Below are 15,320 nucleotides of genomic sequence, written 5' to 3'. Positions count from 1 at the left end.
TGTGATATGAGGAGTGAAGAGGCATTGTGATGAAACCATCGTGTTTGCTAAACTTAATGAGCAGGTTTTTTGTTTAAAGGAGTTTTGTCTGACGCCAGCTGTAACTAAACTAAATGCACCTGAGCTAAGACAGCGAATATAACTCATGAGAAACATTATGCTGCTTAGCAACTGCGTGCCATTTTTAGGCTCATTAACATGCTCAAGCACAAGCTAAAAGCACCTCACTGCCCAAGTCCAGTATCACAATGTCTTGTCTAGTCAGCAAATTTTAGCATTTCCCTGATGCCTATTGATATTGGACAAATGAACTATTATGGTTGTGATGTCCGCCCTTGAAAACATCCCTGCCCCCTGTGTTTTTTAAACGTGAGGTGTCAGTTAGCGAGGCGCTAAACCCCGAGCTGCTCCTCTCAGCCGCTCAGTGGTCTCAGTGCAGAACCTCGGCCTTCATTGTCCTCCCCTGTCCTTCGAACCAAATGCAAAAACATTAGCTAATTGCGCCTGTGTTGTATATTTACGGTGGCTCAATAGGTGTACAATTACAGTGGGCGTCTGTTTGCATAGCATCTTTATGTTCTGGTCAATTTACCTGCGTGCTGCAGTGTAATCGATGGCTCCGTTTGATGCCTGTGTTGAAGCTGCTGCATTACTGGCGCCGTTGTGTAGCTTGTAAGATTCTGATGACTGGATGCAGCCTCTGCCTCAACCTCATTACGGCCAATAATTTATTCCCTCGAGCTCTCTTTCTTCCCACCGAGCCTGCAGCCTTCTACACCCAACACCCCCCCCCCCCTCCCACCCCCCATCTTTTGCACAGAACAGATGTTAATGAGAAGGCAACGGTTGGTGTAAGGGATTGTGGGAGCGTGGGTCCGCCGAACAGTCAATTGACCTCAATTCCGCGCGACCCTCGGTGCGGGGGAGCGGGCCCGGTGTTTGCTTCCATAACCTTGGCGCACTCTGGGCCCCATCTCAATAAATCAAGAGCCAGTTAATGAGATTAGAGGGCTGCACAGATCAATGAGGACAGCTTGCGCTTCACCATCCTCGGCTCTCCCGTCCTGAGCGACTCTCACAAATAGCCAAACTGATTCAAAGTAATGATTTTCTACTCTCCTGCGTGGACGTCAGAAGTTTGTCTGCCGCGCACCGTAGCAGCAGAGGTGGAGGAGGAAGAGGTAGAGGAGGAGGAGGTGGTAGAGCAGCAGGAGGCAGGCGACGGGCGCTCTCAAGAGGTGGCGAGGCTGCGGCGTACAATCGGACAAGACGGCCCGGGCGGGGAATTTGCTTAGCGCCGCAGTGTTTACCATTTGGACAGGCGTGCATAAGCAATGTAATCTACTACTCTGGTGATGTATGTCCAAGCTGCCTGAGTGATGAGACGGCGCTGTTCTCTAAATTCTTTCCCGCCAGGAGTGTAGACACAGAACAGATTGCTTTATTTGTCCTATAAACCTGGCTGATCGGCAGCACATAATGAAGCACGTAAAGCTGTGCAGATGAGTGAGGAGACTTAAACATAAGCCTGAAGGAACAAAGTATGTCAATCTGCTATGCGGGGAGGGGACGGGGAGTGAGCTGGGAGTGAGGCTTGTGCCTCTTTTTTTTTTGTGCGTGTGTGTTCCCCCTCTTCCTCTTTAGCCCAGGGAAAGCTCCCTCTCTCCTCAACGGCGCCTGCTGCTACTACTCAAAGCTCAGTGCAGGCCCCACAGGGCTCCACTCATCCATCGATAACGATCACTGTCCAGCACTCCCAGCCAACAGATCAGCCCCTGCAGGCCGCAGAGGAGCAGCTCCACCTAGAGAGAAGCTCGGAGGAGAGAGAGAGAGTGTGTGTGTGTGTGCTGGTGGAAGTGGTGGTTGAGATTAAATAGAAAAAAAAAAATATATATATATATATATATCTTGTGATCAGAGAGCATCAACACCCTCAGGAAAAACAGACTGCCTCAGAGATATGTTGGACTGTGATCAACCTTTGCGTTTTGCTTTCACTGATATGAGATTACGAAATCCAAAGCCAATATCTTCTGGGTTGCAAATGGCCATTGTTGAAAGGCGTATTCCTTGTGAAATGAATCAGAACATTTTTCTGGTTAGAACATGTTTCTGGTTCATGCCGCCGCTTTAGAGACGGCGGCTTCATTGATTCACTACCGTTGGAACTGCGTGGCCGAGCAACAGTGTGTGGAGGCTTACAGAAGCTTTGGCACACTGTCCAATTAGTCCATTTCGCCGTTAAAATGGATCGCTAACGATTTATTAATGCACTTCCACAAGCTCGGAGAACTCACAAGTGAGATAGATATCCTGACTTAAAACCCTCAAAATGCTCAATCCTAATAATGCCAATGTGTTGTGTCTTCTTCAGATAGTTGAATAGCACCGACACCGACAGTATAATGTTGGTTACACTGCTACTGGCTGGCACTCTGATTTGATCAGCATGTGTCATCTGTGACATGATGCGTTCATGACCTCGCCGTGGATCAGGTACTGCTTGACTTTGGTGAGCAGACTTTTGTCTTCTTTTTTTTTTTTTTTGCGGGGGAATTGGACGTTAGATAGCCATGGCATTGAAGGACAGAAGAGAACATTGATCCGACTGGTTCACTCTCTCCCTGTCCGCCCGACTTTGGGAAGTATAGTAGGTGTTAAAGAGAGTGCTCTTTTGGAAACACTGGCTCTTCTCCCCTGAGATTATTTTTTTTCTACTCCAGGGTTCATTTTGGCCGTTTTTGTCCTCCTTATCCCACCATCTTAATTCCCAGTGCATCTCACCATTAAGTCTCCTTCTCTCTTATCTTTCCCCTCTCGCTCTCTCTTTTGCTTGGCTATTGTCTTTTTTTCTACTAACCCATCACCTTCGTTCAGCCAGACAGTGAGTGCAGCAGTGTTGTAAATATAAGGTTCGATAAACCTATTACCTTTCGTCATAAAGCAAAGCACCTCCTCCAGCCAGGGCCGCAGGTCAGGTCCTCTGTGTTCATGGAATCAATCCCTGTATTTGCTAGTATATATACTGTGAGCATTTTTTTTTTTTTTTTCCAATGTGTCTATGTCCAGAAATTACATCCCTTCAAAGTACCTTTAATTTGCGGCTATTCCTGCCCTGCATTCGGATCGCCTACCTGCCCACGCAGGTCAAATCAGTGCAATGTTGTATCTAATTAACATCCGCCTCACTGTTTAGTGTGCGCGCGTACCGTGCAGAGGATACGCAATGGTTAAAGTGGGAAAATGGAAGTGAGAAAATTGCCAGTCCCCCGCTTCGATTACTGACTTGCTGCTTTTGACGAAGTGCGCAACCTCCCAGGTCAGATGAAGTCCATGGATGTGAGAACCTCGATGTGTGGGTGGCCAATATGTGCCTTGAATGAAATCCTTCACGCTTTGTAAAATTATTTTCCTTCCTGCTCTGTTTATTGTCCAGATGAGGCTCAATAGCAGCTACTTAATGAACCTTCGCCTCCTAATTAACGGCTAGCCCACAACGATAGTTGGCAAAACTTCATAATCATTGCCCACTCCATCACTCTCTTGTTATACACACTTTACATACTCATTACTTTTCTGACGTGTGCTGATATCTGACAGTGATTAGTGGAATTGTGTCAATCTGTACTTTTCAAAGTTGCAGGTTTCCTGCCGCGGGCATTGAGCTTCACACATTCACAACGATCCGGGTAACACACATTGCCACGTCAGCAGAAAGTCCGGCCAATAACGTTCCCCACAAGCTCGAGCTGCGTGTTCATATTCGTTAATGCATTTACATCATTATTCTCTCATGAGGACGATTCGTTTCTTTTTTTTTTAAATTTCACATGCTGGCGTGTGAATGTCTTTCAAGGTGGCACGCGAGGGACCGGTTGTCTCCCGTCAATCATGTCTTAAAAGAGTTGAACCCTTTTAAGTTTTCTGCTTCAACTAATGGATTGTATTCCCATACAAGTAGATCGCAAAGACAAGTTCATTTTCCTTTAGATAGAAATCTTGTTGCTGTGACAACTGGTCAGCGAAGCTCTTTTGGGACCGAACTCTTTTTAAAGGTCTCTTTAAAGTCTGATGTGTTTTGAGTGGTTCATTTAAATGAAAAAGGGTGATCTTGCAGCTGACCCTTTTGTATTTTTTTTTTTTTTAGAATACTAAGACCTTCATGTTAACACATCTTGCACTTAAGTTGAGCCCTGTTTAATTACATTTTTTATTCAAACAAAGAATTAATACAAAATCCTGTTCAAGGAGACTCCTCCCCGTAGAAAGCTATTCACGTTATGTTAGTGTGAAAAAGAAGACACAAAAACTGTGTCAGGGAGTTGTGAAACACTTGATTACCTGCAGCTCTCCTCTCGGTTAGAATTAACCTAAATTCACCAAAAGTGTTTTACACATGATTTTAGCATGATTAATTCATGACATCTAAAATGTCCCCGGTTGACCTGCAAGTCCACAATGCTGGGTCCCCGCTCTGTCGTGTATGTAGGTATGCAAAGTACACACACACACATTGCTCTGGTTTTTTTTTTGTACACCTCACTTAATTTCTTCTGCCGGCAAAGACAAGGTGGCAGGTGTAATTGCGCGTCATGTATTTCAATGTTTCGCTGCCACATCGTCGATACGGATCAATAGTGTTGGCCTCATGCTCGCCGAAGAAATTAACGGAACGCTGTTGCAATTTTTGTTTGTCAAAAGATCGCACGCAAGTCGTTAATTTAATAAAAATCGTCTTCAAGATTAATGGCGTCCACAAATCAATCGAGAGCTTCATCATTAATGCAAACACATGAATTATTTCTGCAGCGCTATGATGAAAACTAAAAGCTCAACATATTTAATTACTGTTCAAATCTTATTTTTAATGGAATCCCTTTTACTGCCACCACGGATTTTATGTATTCACCGAGAGGCCTCCTGGGTTGTGATATGGATTTTGTTTCTCTACATTATCAATTCTGCGGCATTGGATTTTATGAGCCAAACGCGGCGCTGCAGGACGCGCATATCAACATGTTCGCATGCTTTTTACATCATTTGACCGTCCAGCTGCGTTTGTCTCCTCAACTCTCTACGCTGATGTTCTTGTGCCAAACTCTCTTTAAATGAGTTTTTCTCATGTCATTTCTTTTGGTCGCTGACAATGGCACCCTGGTAGATGGGAACCTTGTAGACGGCACCCTGGTAGAAGGGAAACTGGTAGATGGCACACTGGTAGATGGGACCCTGGTCGATGGCACCCTGTCGCTGACAATGGCACCCTTGTCGATGGGAACCTTGTAGACGGCACCCTGGTAGAAGGGAAACTGGTAGATGGGACCCTGGTAGATGGGACCCTGGTAGATGGGACCCTGGTAGATGGGACCCTGGTAGATGGGACCCTGGTAGATGGAGATCCGGCTAGATGGGACCCTGGTAGATGGCACCCTGGTAGATGGGACCCTGGTAGATGGGAACCTGGTAGATGGGACCCTGGTAGATGGGACCCTGGTAGATGGGACCCTGGTAGATGGCACCCTGTTAAATGGGACCCTGGTAGATGGGACCCTGGTAGATGGGACCCTGGTAGATGGGAACCTGGTAGATGGGACCCTGGTAGATGGCACCCTGTTAAATGGGACCCTGGTAGATGGCACCCTGGTAGATGGCACCCTGGTAGATGGGAACCTGGTAGATGGCACCCTGTTAAATGGGAACCTGGTAGATGGGACCCTGGTAGATGGGAACCTGGTAGATGGCACCCTGTTAAATGGGAACCTGGTAGATGGGACCCTGGTAGATGTCACCCTGTGAAATGGGAACCTGGTAGATGTCACCCTGTGAAATGGGAACCTGGTAGATGTCACCCTGTGAAATGGGAACCTGGTAGATGGCACCCTGCTAATTTGCAATCTGCTAGATGACAACTTAGTAAACGGCAACCTGGTAGACGGCAACACACCCTGGTAAATGGCACCCTGGTCGACGGCACCCTGGTAGATGGCACTCTGCTGCTTCCAGTAAACCAAATCTTGATTTTCACTTCACAGATTGTGCCTTTGCGGTGTTACATGGCCTCTTTTTGTTGTTGCTCATCTTTGTCACAACAATAGCCTGAGAGGCTGAGCAAAGCTGGCGCATGACATCACCTTCAACTGGATACTCTCAATTGGACAAATCTATCTCTTACATTATTTGCAGAAATCGATTTTCCTCCATGCCTACTTGTGTGAGTACTGGAAAAGGGTGAAACTTTGCTATCAAATATTAAAGATGCTATCGGACCCCGTCATGACAAACAATATCAGTGTGGCTTAAGCTTCCCCTCTCTACTTTCAATCCCCTCCTCCTATGCAAGGTGTTTCTCCCACTATCTTTCCCCGCACAGTCTTTCTCTCCATGCATCACTTTATATCTTTTCGCTTTGGTGGCCTTGACAGCCAAACACACTGCAACATAACAAAACACCAAATAGACAGATTGATGCAAATGAGGAAACGCCTTTTTCAGGGATTCAATAACACAGACACAACATTTAGGATAAAAAGCTGCAAAGGAAAAACAACAACAACAACAATGGCAAAAAACATTTGATTACATGCAGGAATGAACAATGTGGACCCAGAAAACACAAATACAAAATCACACGGTAAATAACGAACACACAATCATATCAAGAAACTTTCTGCAGACCGTTGAGCCTTCGCTGCACTCATGCAGTCAGCGAATCGTCTCGTTTTCACTGCCCCACTTTATATGTGTAAAGTTGAAGGGGATCCTACTTTTAACAATTTGCATAATATCCGGCGTCTGCATGTAGGCAGCTACTGGATGCCGAGTTCGTCGATGACTGGCACTGTCGTCAGACTCGGGCACTTTTCTTTAAGTGAGGGCAGATGCAGAGGAGCCTAATGATCGCTCAGAGCGCGGAGCCGAGTGAATCAATGGTGGCGGGTGCGTCGACGCGTGATGTATTGAAGAGTTAATCGGTCTGACGTCTCTAATGGCCCGACATAGGAATGAAAAATAAAAAATAAATTAGTGGGAAGAAAGCCTTAGTGTGTATCCATCTGCCAAAGCCTTTCGCGGTATTGATTGGTCCTGGGCACTTAAAGCCTGATGCATTGTCAACATGGCCATCTATTGCCCGTCAGAGTGCGCGGTCACAGTCTGGCTTCCACTGGGCTTTGGCATAGATAACTAGATGTAGTAAGAGTGGGCGAAACGGTAGCTGCCAAACACACACACACACACACACACACACACACACACAATGTAGGACAGCTTTCATCTAACCAGTTGTTAATGCACTCAACCCTTAAGTTCAGAGTTTGTCATGCTGCAGCCGGTATAAGAGAAGAGTGTCTTGATTTAGCCTCTGCTGACTGTAATTGCTACTCGGAAACCCAGAATGACTTTGTCGCTCTCTGGGAGGCCTCCCGATTCACTTTGAGGCTCTGCATGCTCCAGGCTCATTTAGATGACAAAGTGAATATTTAGGCTGCGTTTAAGGACTCCTGCAGCTGCCGTATGGATTGATAAAAGGGACACAAGAAGGATTTATTCATGTTTTTTTTTGCACTATACGGCTCGATGAGATGGGACTTATTTGAAGACTCAACTTTATTTATTTATTGCCATTTGAAAGTTTTGTTTTGTTTGATGTTTGAAAGGGCTTCAAACGTGAGTTCTCACCTATGGCTTCTGAAGTAGCGGGTTGTCTCTTCTCTCCGAGGATTTTTGGTTTTCAGGCTTGTTGATCAATGAGCATGCTACCACAAGTACTTTATTCCCTGTTGTCTTATAAGCTTGTGTTATTTTGTTGTAGTTCACAGTACGTTGCAATATGTGTTGTTGCACAAGTGTAAATGAGCAATGTGGTAGAAGCTGAACAGATAGGTGTAAATGTCTCTGAGAAGGTTCTGTTAATAGGGTGGCTATTTCCTGCAAGACTTTATTTTGTACGTGCCTTTGTATGTTTTAGGTCCTTTATTTTTAAGTAGATGCAAATCTCGTACCTTGACTTATACTGTATAGGTATACTGAAGGATAAAGCTTTCATAAGGTACTTCTCTGAAGTACAAGAGTCACTTTATGAATGGCTGAGCACCTAACGGGAACAAAGTTCTGACTCTGACTGACCTATATATATGTTTAGTTTCTTTATCTTAATTAACCTGAAAAAGTGGGGTTAAATGTATTATAATAAGATGCTAACTAAAATGGAGATGACTAATGCTACTTTTCAGCCTTCATATGTGCCTTTTTAAGAAAGAGGCCTCTTGAAACATTAGTATGCTTCACCATCATCTGGCTGGGGTCCATTACCACGGGCATGCCGTGCTCCACCTTTTTACTGCGTCTTTGTCTTTGAATGGAAGCAACAGCTTTGTCCACTGGGGTTTAATTCATAGTGGTATCCTGTCGATCCTTTGGTCTTCTATATATATATATATATATATATATATATATATATATATATATATATATATATATATATATATATATATATATATATCTGTCAATCCACTTTTATCGTCACACAGTTACTTTAACCCGTCCTGGTATTTAGAACAGACGGCAGCTAATGGACAGCGCCCGGGGAGCAGCTTAAGGGTTTGCTGCTCAAGGGCACCTTGGAGGTGAGGTCAACACAATAATGCGCCAAAGATGCTGAGAATGAGCTCCTAAAGCACTTTCTGAGTTATTTGATAAGTCTTCTCCACTAGCCGGGGAGAAAAAAAAATATTCATGAGCCTACCACTCAACTTAATGCTGCAGAAAATACCCGTACTGTGATAGTACGCGTTATTACAGGATATCCCATATATAGTATCCATAATATCCCTTTTAGCAGAGATTGTACAATCAATAGTGACCAACCGAGGGCTAACTAATGTCTTTGACCATGTAAAGTGCCTTGAGAATCTTGAGAAAGATTATACAAATACAATGTACTATTGTCATTATTAATAATAATATTATTAATATGCAATTGTACAGAAACAATACGATTAACCTTCACTCAACTGAAACCACAGACTGTCAGTTCAGGCCAGTGTTGGTGCAGATTTTGGCATCTGTGCCTCTTCGATGGTGGTTTTTCCCTGTTTGACCCGTCGATTTGTATTAAAAAATAATAGAGTTGTTTTTGTTTTTATTCTGAGGTGTTTTGGCAAATATATTCTATTATAGCTGTATTAGTATAACATAACACAACATACAACTGACCCAGAACTGCTAGAAACTCTCTAGATTAGCATTTTAATGGCAATAGCAAGTTTTACCATGGAACTTTCTTTTAAATGTACGGTGGAATTAATGAAAACCTCTGTGCGCGTCTGTTCTTGACAGGTCTTTGGACCCCATCTCCCTAATTCCCTATATCGTCAGTCTACCTGCCCCTCAAGATGTAATGGTCTGCAGTCATTTAATTTACCCCTTCTCTCCACAGGTCATCTTTGAAGCGACCATTTCCGACGAGCGACAGGGCTACATCGCCTTGGACGACATTGTGCTGCTCAATTACCCTTGTTGTAAGTACCCGCTCCGCCCTGCTCGCAGCATACCTGCTGACCTTTACTGAGCCCGCGGGAAACCGGCTGAACAACGAAAAGCCTGGGCCAGGAAACCTCAGGAGCAGTTTCCAGTAGGTGATTGAAGACTATGAGCCCATCCGGCTGACAGGAGGGGAGGTGGGGAGACATTACCTGTCCGAGTGTCACAGTCACAATAACACTGCAGGAGGCTTCTCTTTTGTCCGGGGCAGAACGGCTGGCCTTTCCCTCTGATCGCTATGCTCACAGTCGGGTGCTTTTAGAGTTAATGTGATGTTACAGGCAGGAAAAAGGACAGTTCGTGGTTGTACTTTGATCCTCTCTGGGAGTTTTTTTCTTCTTCTTTGTCATCACTGGGATATCAAGGGGTCTGAGCTTTATGGACTCCGGTAGTGTTACATTATGTTCTGTTCAGTTACGACTACCATTTTGTCATTATATCCCCCCTCCGCCTCAGTCCTGTAGTGCACAGGCACCGCGTCGATGTTCAAAACTGACTCTTTTCTTTCACCGCTGTGCTGTTTTTAAGATGGCGAGCACTTTTGGACGTCGTGGAGAAAAGCGACATCTGATGTGATTGGTGTGCCTGAAAATCATCGTGAAAGCCGAACCACGCTGACTTGTAAAAAGACGTAGCGTGGTGCCAGAACAGAAAATAATAGGATTCAATTAAAAATGTCCAATTATGGCCATTTTATTAAATAACAGAAATGATTGTGATATAATGCAGTGTTTGACACATTGCTCAAATGTGTCAGTTCAGATTTTTGATGGAATGCCATTAACCAGAATGAGGTATAATGCAAGGTTTTAGACGCACACATACACAGTACGCACCAGTGGTTCTCCAAAGGGGGTACGTGAAGGCACTCCAGGGGGTAGGCGAGATTTAAATATATATTTAAAATAAGCATCCATTAAAAAATCCGACACTGATGGCGCACCGTTGTGTATCACATCTTTTCTTCAATAATAAATGCTTTGCACTGGTTAGGGGGCACTCGGCTGAAACAATATTTCACAAGGGGGCAGATCACTGAAAAAAGGTTGAGAACCACTGGTATAGATAATTGTTTTTGTCACTATTATTATTAGTTTCTCTGTTTAATTCAGATTTTTTTTTCAGTTACGGGTTTTATTGCATTGTGTTGGCTAATTTCAAGTTAACAGGCGAAAGTGAAAAGAAGGCAGTTTGTGGCGAACATCTTGGAGCTCCCAGCGACGAAAGACGCAGATAATTTGTCTCAAAATGCGGGGGTACTTTTTAAAAAATGTAATATTTGATGTATTTGAATCTTGTTCTGCTGCCCTAATGTGGCCCAAAACAATGCATGCACATTTAAACATTGCCCTCACACATGAACTTATCGAAACTTATCTCCAACAATCCTGTTATCATCATCACATCTTGCTTGGATCTGCACTGGCCTTCTGCGAGAACGGGGACATTGTTTCGCAGGCGCATATTCGGTGGGGACATTTTAATGAATGATAATGTCGGGTGTTCATTAGCTCATGAAATTCCGATATCCTTTTCTGGGTCCACTGAAAAAATCAGGCAGGCCGCACGAAAGAAATCACTGAACCCTCACCGGGAAACCAGCAGATGAACTGGAATAACGTTTTCTAAAACCATCGCAAAGCGTATTCACATATTTTGTTTACCCGAGCTCATCTGAAAGCTCGATACTCGCTCCTCAAAGGAGCCGGATGCGTTTCCATTGTAATTTAAATGGACTTTTTGAGGTCGGTAGCGTTGGCCCTTCGATATGTTTGAGCTCTGGCTTCACGCTCGCTGCAGATGGTGCCGCCTCAACTCACCACATTCCCGTTCGCCCAAATTGGAGGACATCAACGGCTTCATATAAAATGCAACATACATACATGAAACATGGAGCACGAGTACAGAAACGGCACATGTGTGTGCAATCGCGACACTTTTTGTGCGATCCGGTGAAGCGGCAGGAGCAGTCGCCCGTGACGATCTTTTAAAAAGCACACACTATCACACAAAGATGTAAGTAAACATTAGTAAAGCTGGCAGAAATTTCCCCACAGGCGGCGAGAATAATGGTATTCCCCCTCAGGAAAGATTCGAGTCAAAGGCAACTGCTGTTCAGTTTGAATTCCCACTCATTCAACATTTGTGTTGTTTTCCTCTGGAGCCTTTATTCCAAACACGCGCTTCAGTCGGGCCCGATCTCTCCTGCATCCAGAACATGAAGCGGCATTGCTAATCTGGAGGACCGGACGTCTCAGACAGACAGTCGGAAAAAAGAAGAAGAAAAAAAAAGCATTCGAGAATCGCATTACCTCGCCCACGTTTATGTTTAGCTGCATTAATTAAGGCGAGACGGGTCACACGTCCGCACTACAGGGCTTTTGGATTTTAAATTACATTTTCCCCGTAACTTTTTAATGCGACTGCCTCATCCTCAAATGACTTCTCCTATAATTGTGTCTGCGAACGCTTAAAATGATGACTTGAGAACGTACGCCTGTTTTCTCCAGACGGAGTCCTCCGACTGGCACCGCTGCAATTGTCTTCGGGACAGGATCTAGACTTTGTAATAGTTTCCTCTCTTCGCTTCAGCTTTAATTCTAGTCTGCTGGAGTTTTGTAAAGCATACAAGGCTTATACACGGGAAATAGTGTTGTTTGAAATGCACCTGAGGAAAATGTGTTTCCCTCACTCCACGCTTATTGATGGGATGGGGAAAGACGTGAAAAGAGGCCAGCGAGAGAGGAAAGAGAAAATGAGCAATAGGTCAAATGTGAGATGCAATTTCTATCGTGCCGTCCTCAGCCAGATGTTCCTGCCGGTTACTGTGGAAACCAAGGATGAAAGTGGGTGTTGTGTGAACGGCGCCGGCCTCCCCGCCCGTCGCGCCGGCGTCCGGCAGAACCAGTTTGCCCGGAGCGCATTACACAAGAGCGTTGTGTCCCGTCACTGTCGTTCACGTCTGAAGGGACCCTGAGAAAAAAGGTTCAAGTCCCCGTGTGGAACATACGGACTTCATTCACGAGGCTGTTTGAAACGCCGCTCAGGAGACGGAGGTTCAGTGATGAGAAGGTGCAGCAAATGATCCTTCTGCGTAATTACGAGACGAACGAGAGCTTTTGTTACTGTCGCTTCTCACCTGTCGCGTCAGAGAATCCGTTTCATCCTCAATCTGTGTTCAGCGTGTTGTTTCTTTGAGGAGCAGCTGCACTTTGAATGTTGTTTTACACACCACACCTCGTTTGCTGTCAAGCGGCAGAGAATGAGTATCAACATGGAAAACAGCAGCTTTATGTGACTCAGGATAAGTGAGATGAAACTTGTTTGATTTATAAAATAGCTCATGACTTTAAAAAAAAAAAAAAAGAAAAGATGTCACAGAGATCAAATATTTTCTCAGTACTTCTTCTGAATTACTGAAGGATAGCCAGCCAGTTTGGCGTCGTAACGCAAGTTTAACTGTCGGTTTCGAGGTGAAAAACAATTCAGCAGGTTGAGAATAGTCTGGTGCTGATCGTTGTGTTCATGTTGTGTAGGAAGCAGGAACATTATTCTTGGCAGCAGAACATCAGTTGCTGTCAGCTCGTGGGAGCAAGAAATGGTTAGTCAGCCGAGGTCATTTGTTGGGATGTGAACCCTCAAAACACTCGCGTTAGCAACCTTTATCCCAATCACAGGCATTTATAGAGCTTCAGTTCTGTATCAAATTCGCACAAAATGCAATTACGGTCAGCTGGAGACCACAAGCCTCATAAACTCTGATATAAACTGTGATTATAATCTAAAAACTTGCTTCAGTTCAGCTTTTCTCATGTGAAAAGAGTGAGGGAACTATTTTAGATCGAGGTACGTGGGCGTTGATGATGTGCCATCTTTTTTTTTTTAAGGCATATGTCCTCCACAAGTTAGATTTGCTTTTACAAATGATAATATTCAAAAGATAATTGGGAGATTCAGTGGAAACCACAATTCTTTTTAGTTAAAGTAATGGATTTTGGAGCTTGACATCGGGCCAAGTCGGCCATTAGGGAATTACCACTATGTGCACAGTCCTGAGGGAAGGGGCAGCGCTTCTGCTCAAGCAAACATCTGGTGAGTCACATCATCCCTCACAGGGAGCCACCACATACTGACAAAGACACAGCTGGAAAAGCAACAGGTGAAAAATACAATTGGATGGTGGCAGAAATTAAATTTGGGGTTATGGCATGTCGCATGCTTGATAACTGTAACACTGTCCGGCAAATAGTCTGTTTGTTTTTTTTTAAAAGCTTTTTTTCAGGGAGCTAAATAAAAGTAAAAAATCTAATTAGTATTACTGGTGAAATGTTTTTCCCTGCATTGCAGTAACTCAAATCAAACACATACCGTGTGTGTGTGTGTGTGTGTGTGTGTGTGTGTGTGTGTGTTCGTTCGTTAAGACTACTTCCACTGATTGACAGTTGCTAATGGTAACGGTTAAATAGGTAGCAATTTGCCAACAAAAGGCAGAAAGACAAAGACTGTTCGCTAACAAACATGTCAACAGTGTAGAAAATATATTTCACAACATCATACTTGTCAATATTTTATGAGGAAGGCAATGCAGTGCACCAGTTTATTACACTGTGTTTAGTGAGGAAGACTCAACGTATCGAAGGAAACGTGTTGAAATAAATGACGACACAGTTGATTTATTGGTGTTTCACACATTACAGTAAACAAATGTCTGTACCTAACTCACGGACTGCGGGGTATGCTATTTGATCATCACAATACACATGCATTTCAACACACATATTAATTATCTTGTATAATAAGCATGTTCAGCCACATTTAATCACCTGGTTAAATCAGCCTTTGTTTGCATCTCAGTTTTTTTTCCCTGTTTCATGTTTCATTCACATTTGATGTTGAGTAATACGTCACTGTGAGGAACACAGAAAAAGGGATATACTTGTGTTCTTGATAGGGCGTTAAATAATGATGTAATACATATTCTAGATACAGAAGAATCCTAATAAATGTGTAAATGAGTACAAGATGTGATGCTGCAGAAGAACATCGTCTCTGTGATCGTAGGCGACTCTTTCTCTGTCAAACTGAATGTCTGAATGTCTGCGTTTGTCTGGCTGTAATCTCCAAAAATGTCTGTCCGGATGAGTTATTTCGTCTCATATGCAGCCACGTGATCTGTGTTTGACTTTATATAAGTGAAAGCTTCTGCCAATGGGCGTGAGATGATTCTACGTGGCTCCAAAAGCAGCTTTAGTTGACACTTTTAAAATCAATAAAGTATGTTTATTGAAATATTCAATATCCAGCAGAGTATTTCGGGGGTTATGGTTATATAATATGTTCATAATACATGACTCTGCCATGTGTGCTTATTCCTGTCTGTGTGGATGTACCCCGGCGTGGGTGTGTAGCCTCCAAATACATCCCGATTTCACATCCGTGTGTTTAATATATCGAGGCGCTGACGCTCGGCTCCAGATGTGCCACTTTCATCAGCGTGTGTGTCCTCCTTCCAACAGACAAGGTGCCTCATTTCTCTCGGCTGGGTGACGTGGAGGTGAACGCCGGGCAGAATGCCTCATTCCAGTGTGTCGCCACGGGCAAAGTTTCGGAGGCGGAGCCCTTCCTGCTGGAGGTGAGAACAACACGTGTGTGGGTGTCTGTCTTTTTAAAAAAAAATCTATATATAGATATCACCGTTGCTGAAGCAGTCAAATCAAACATCCCCGGCACCTGGATAATAGAACGGGATTGTAGGAAGAAGAGCCAACACACGGCAAGAG

At 44.0% G+C, this 15,320-nt stretch overlaps 1 protein-coding gene across 6 annotated transcripts in view; it reads left to right on the top strand.

The window, feature by feature from the left end:
• The window catches only part of ptprua (protein tyrosine phosphatase receptor type Ua), a 165,672-nt gene that overhangs the window by 87,665 nt on the left and 62,687 nt on the right, over positions 1-15,320 (top strand). For all 6 annotated transcript variants that reach the window (XM_068576270.1, XM_068576268.1, XM_068576269.1 and 3 more), the window contains exons 4-5: positions 9,437-9,518; positions 15,057-15,172. In XM_068576270.1, coding sequence (XP_068432371.1) covers positions 9,437-9,518; positions 15,057-15,172 — 198 coding nt within the window. The remainder of the gene's footprint in view (positions 1-9,436; positions 9,519-15,056; positions 15,173-15,320) is intronic.

The sequence above is a fragment of the Clinocottus analis genome, unplaced genomic scaffold, assembly GCF_023055335.1.
Source record: "Clinocottus analis isolate CAN_PGR_092001 unplaced genomic scaffold, fCliAna1.0.p SCAF_14, whole genome shotgun sequence".
In the NCBI taxonomy this organism is placed as follows: Eukaryota; Metazoa; Chordata; class Actinopteri; order Perciformes; family Cottidae; genus Clinocottus; species Clinocottus analis.
This window is presented reverse-complemented; position numbering and strand designations above follow the sequence as displayed.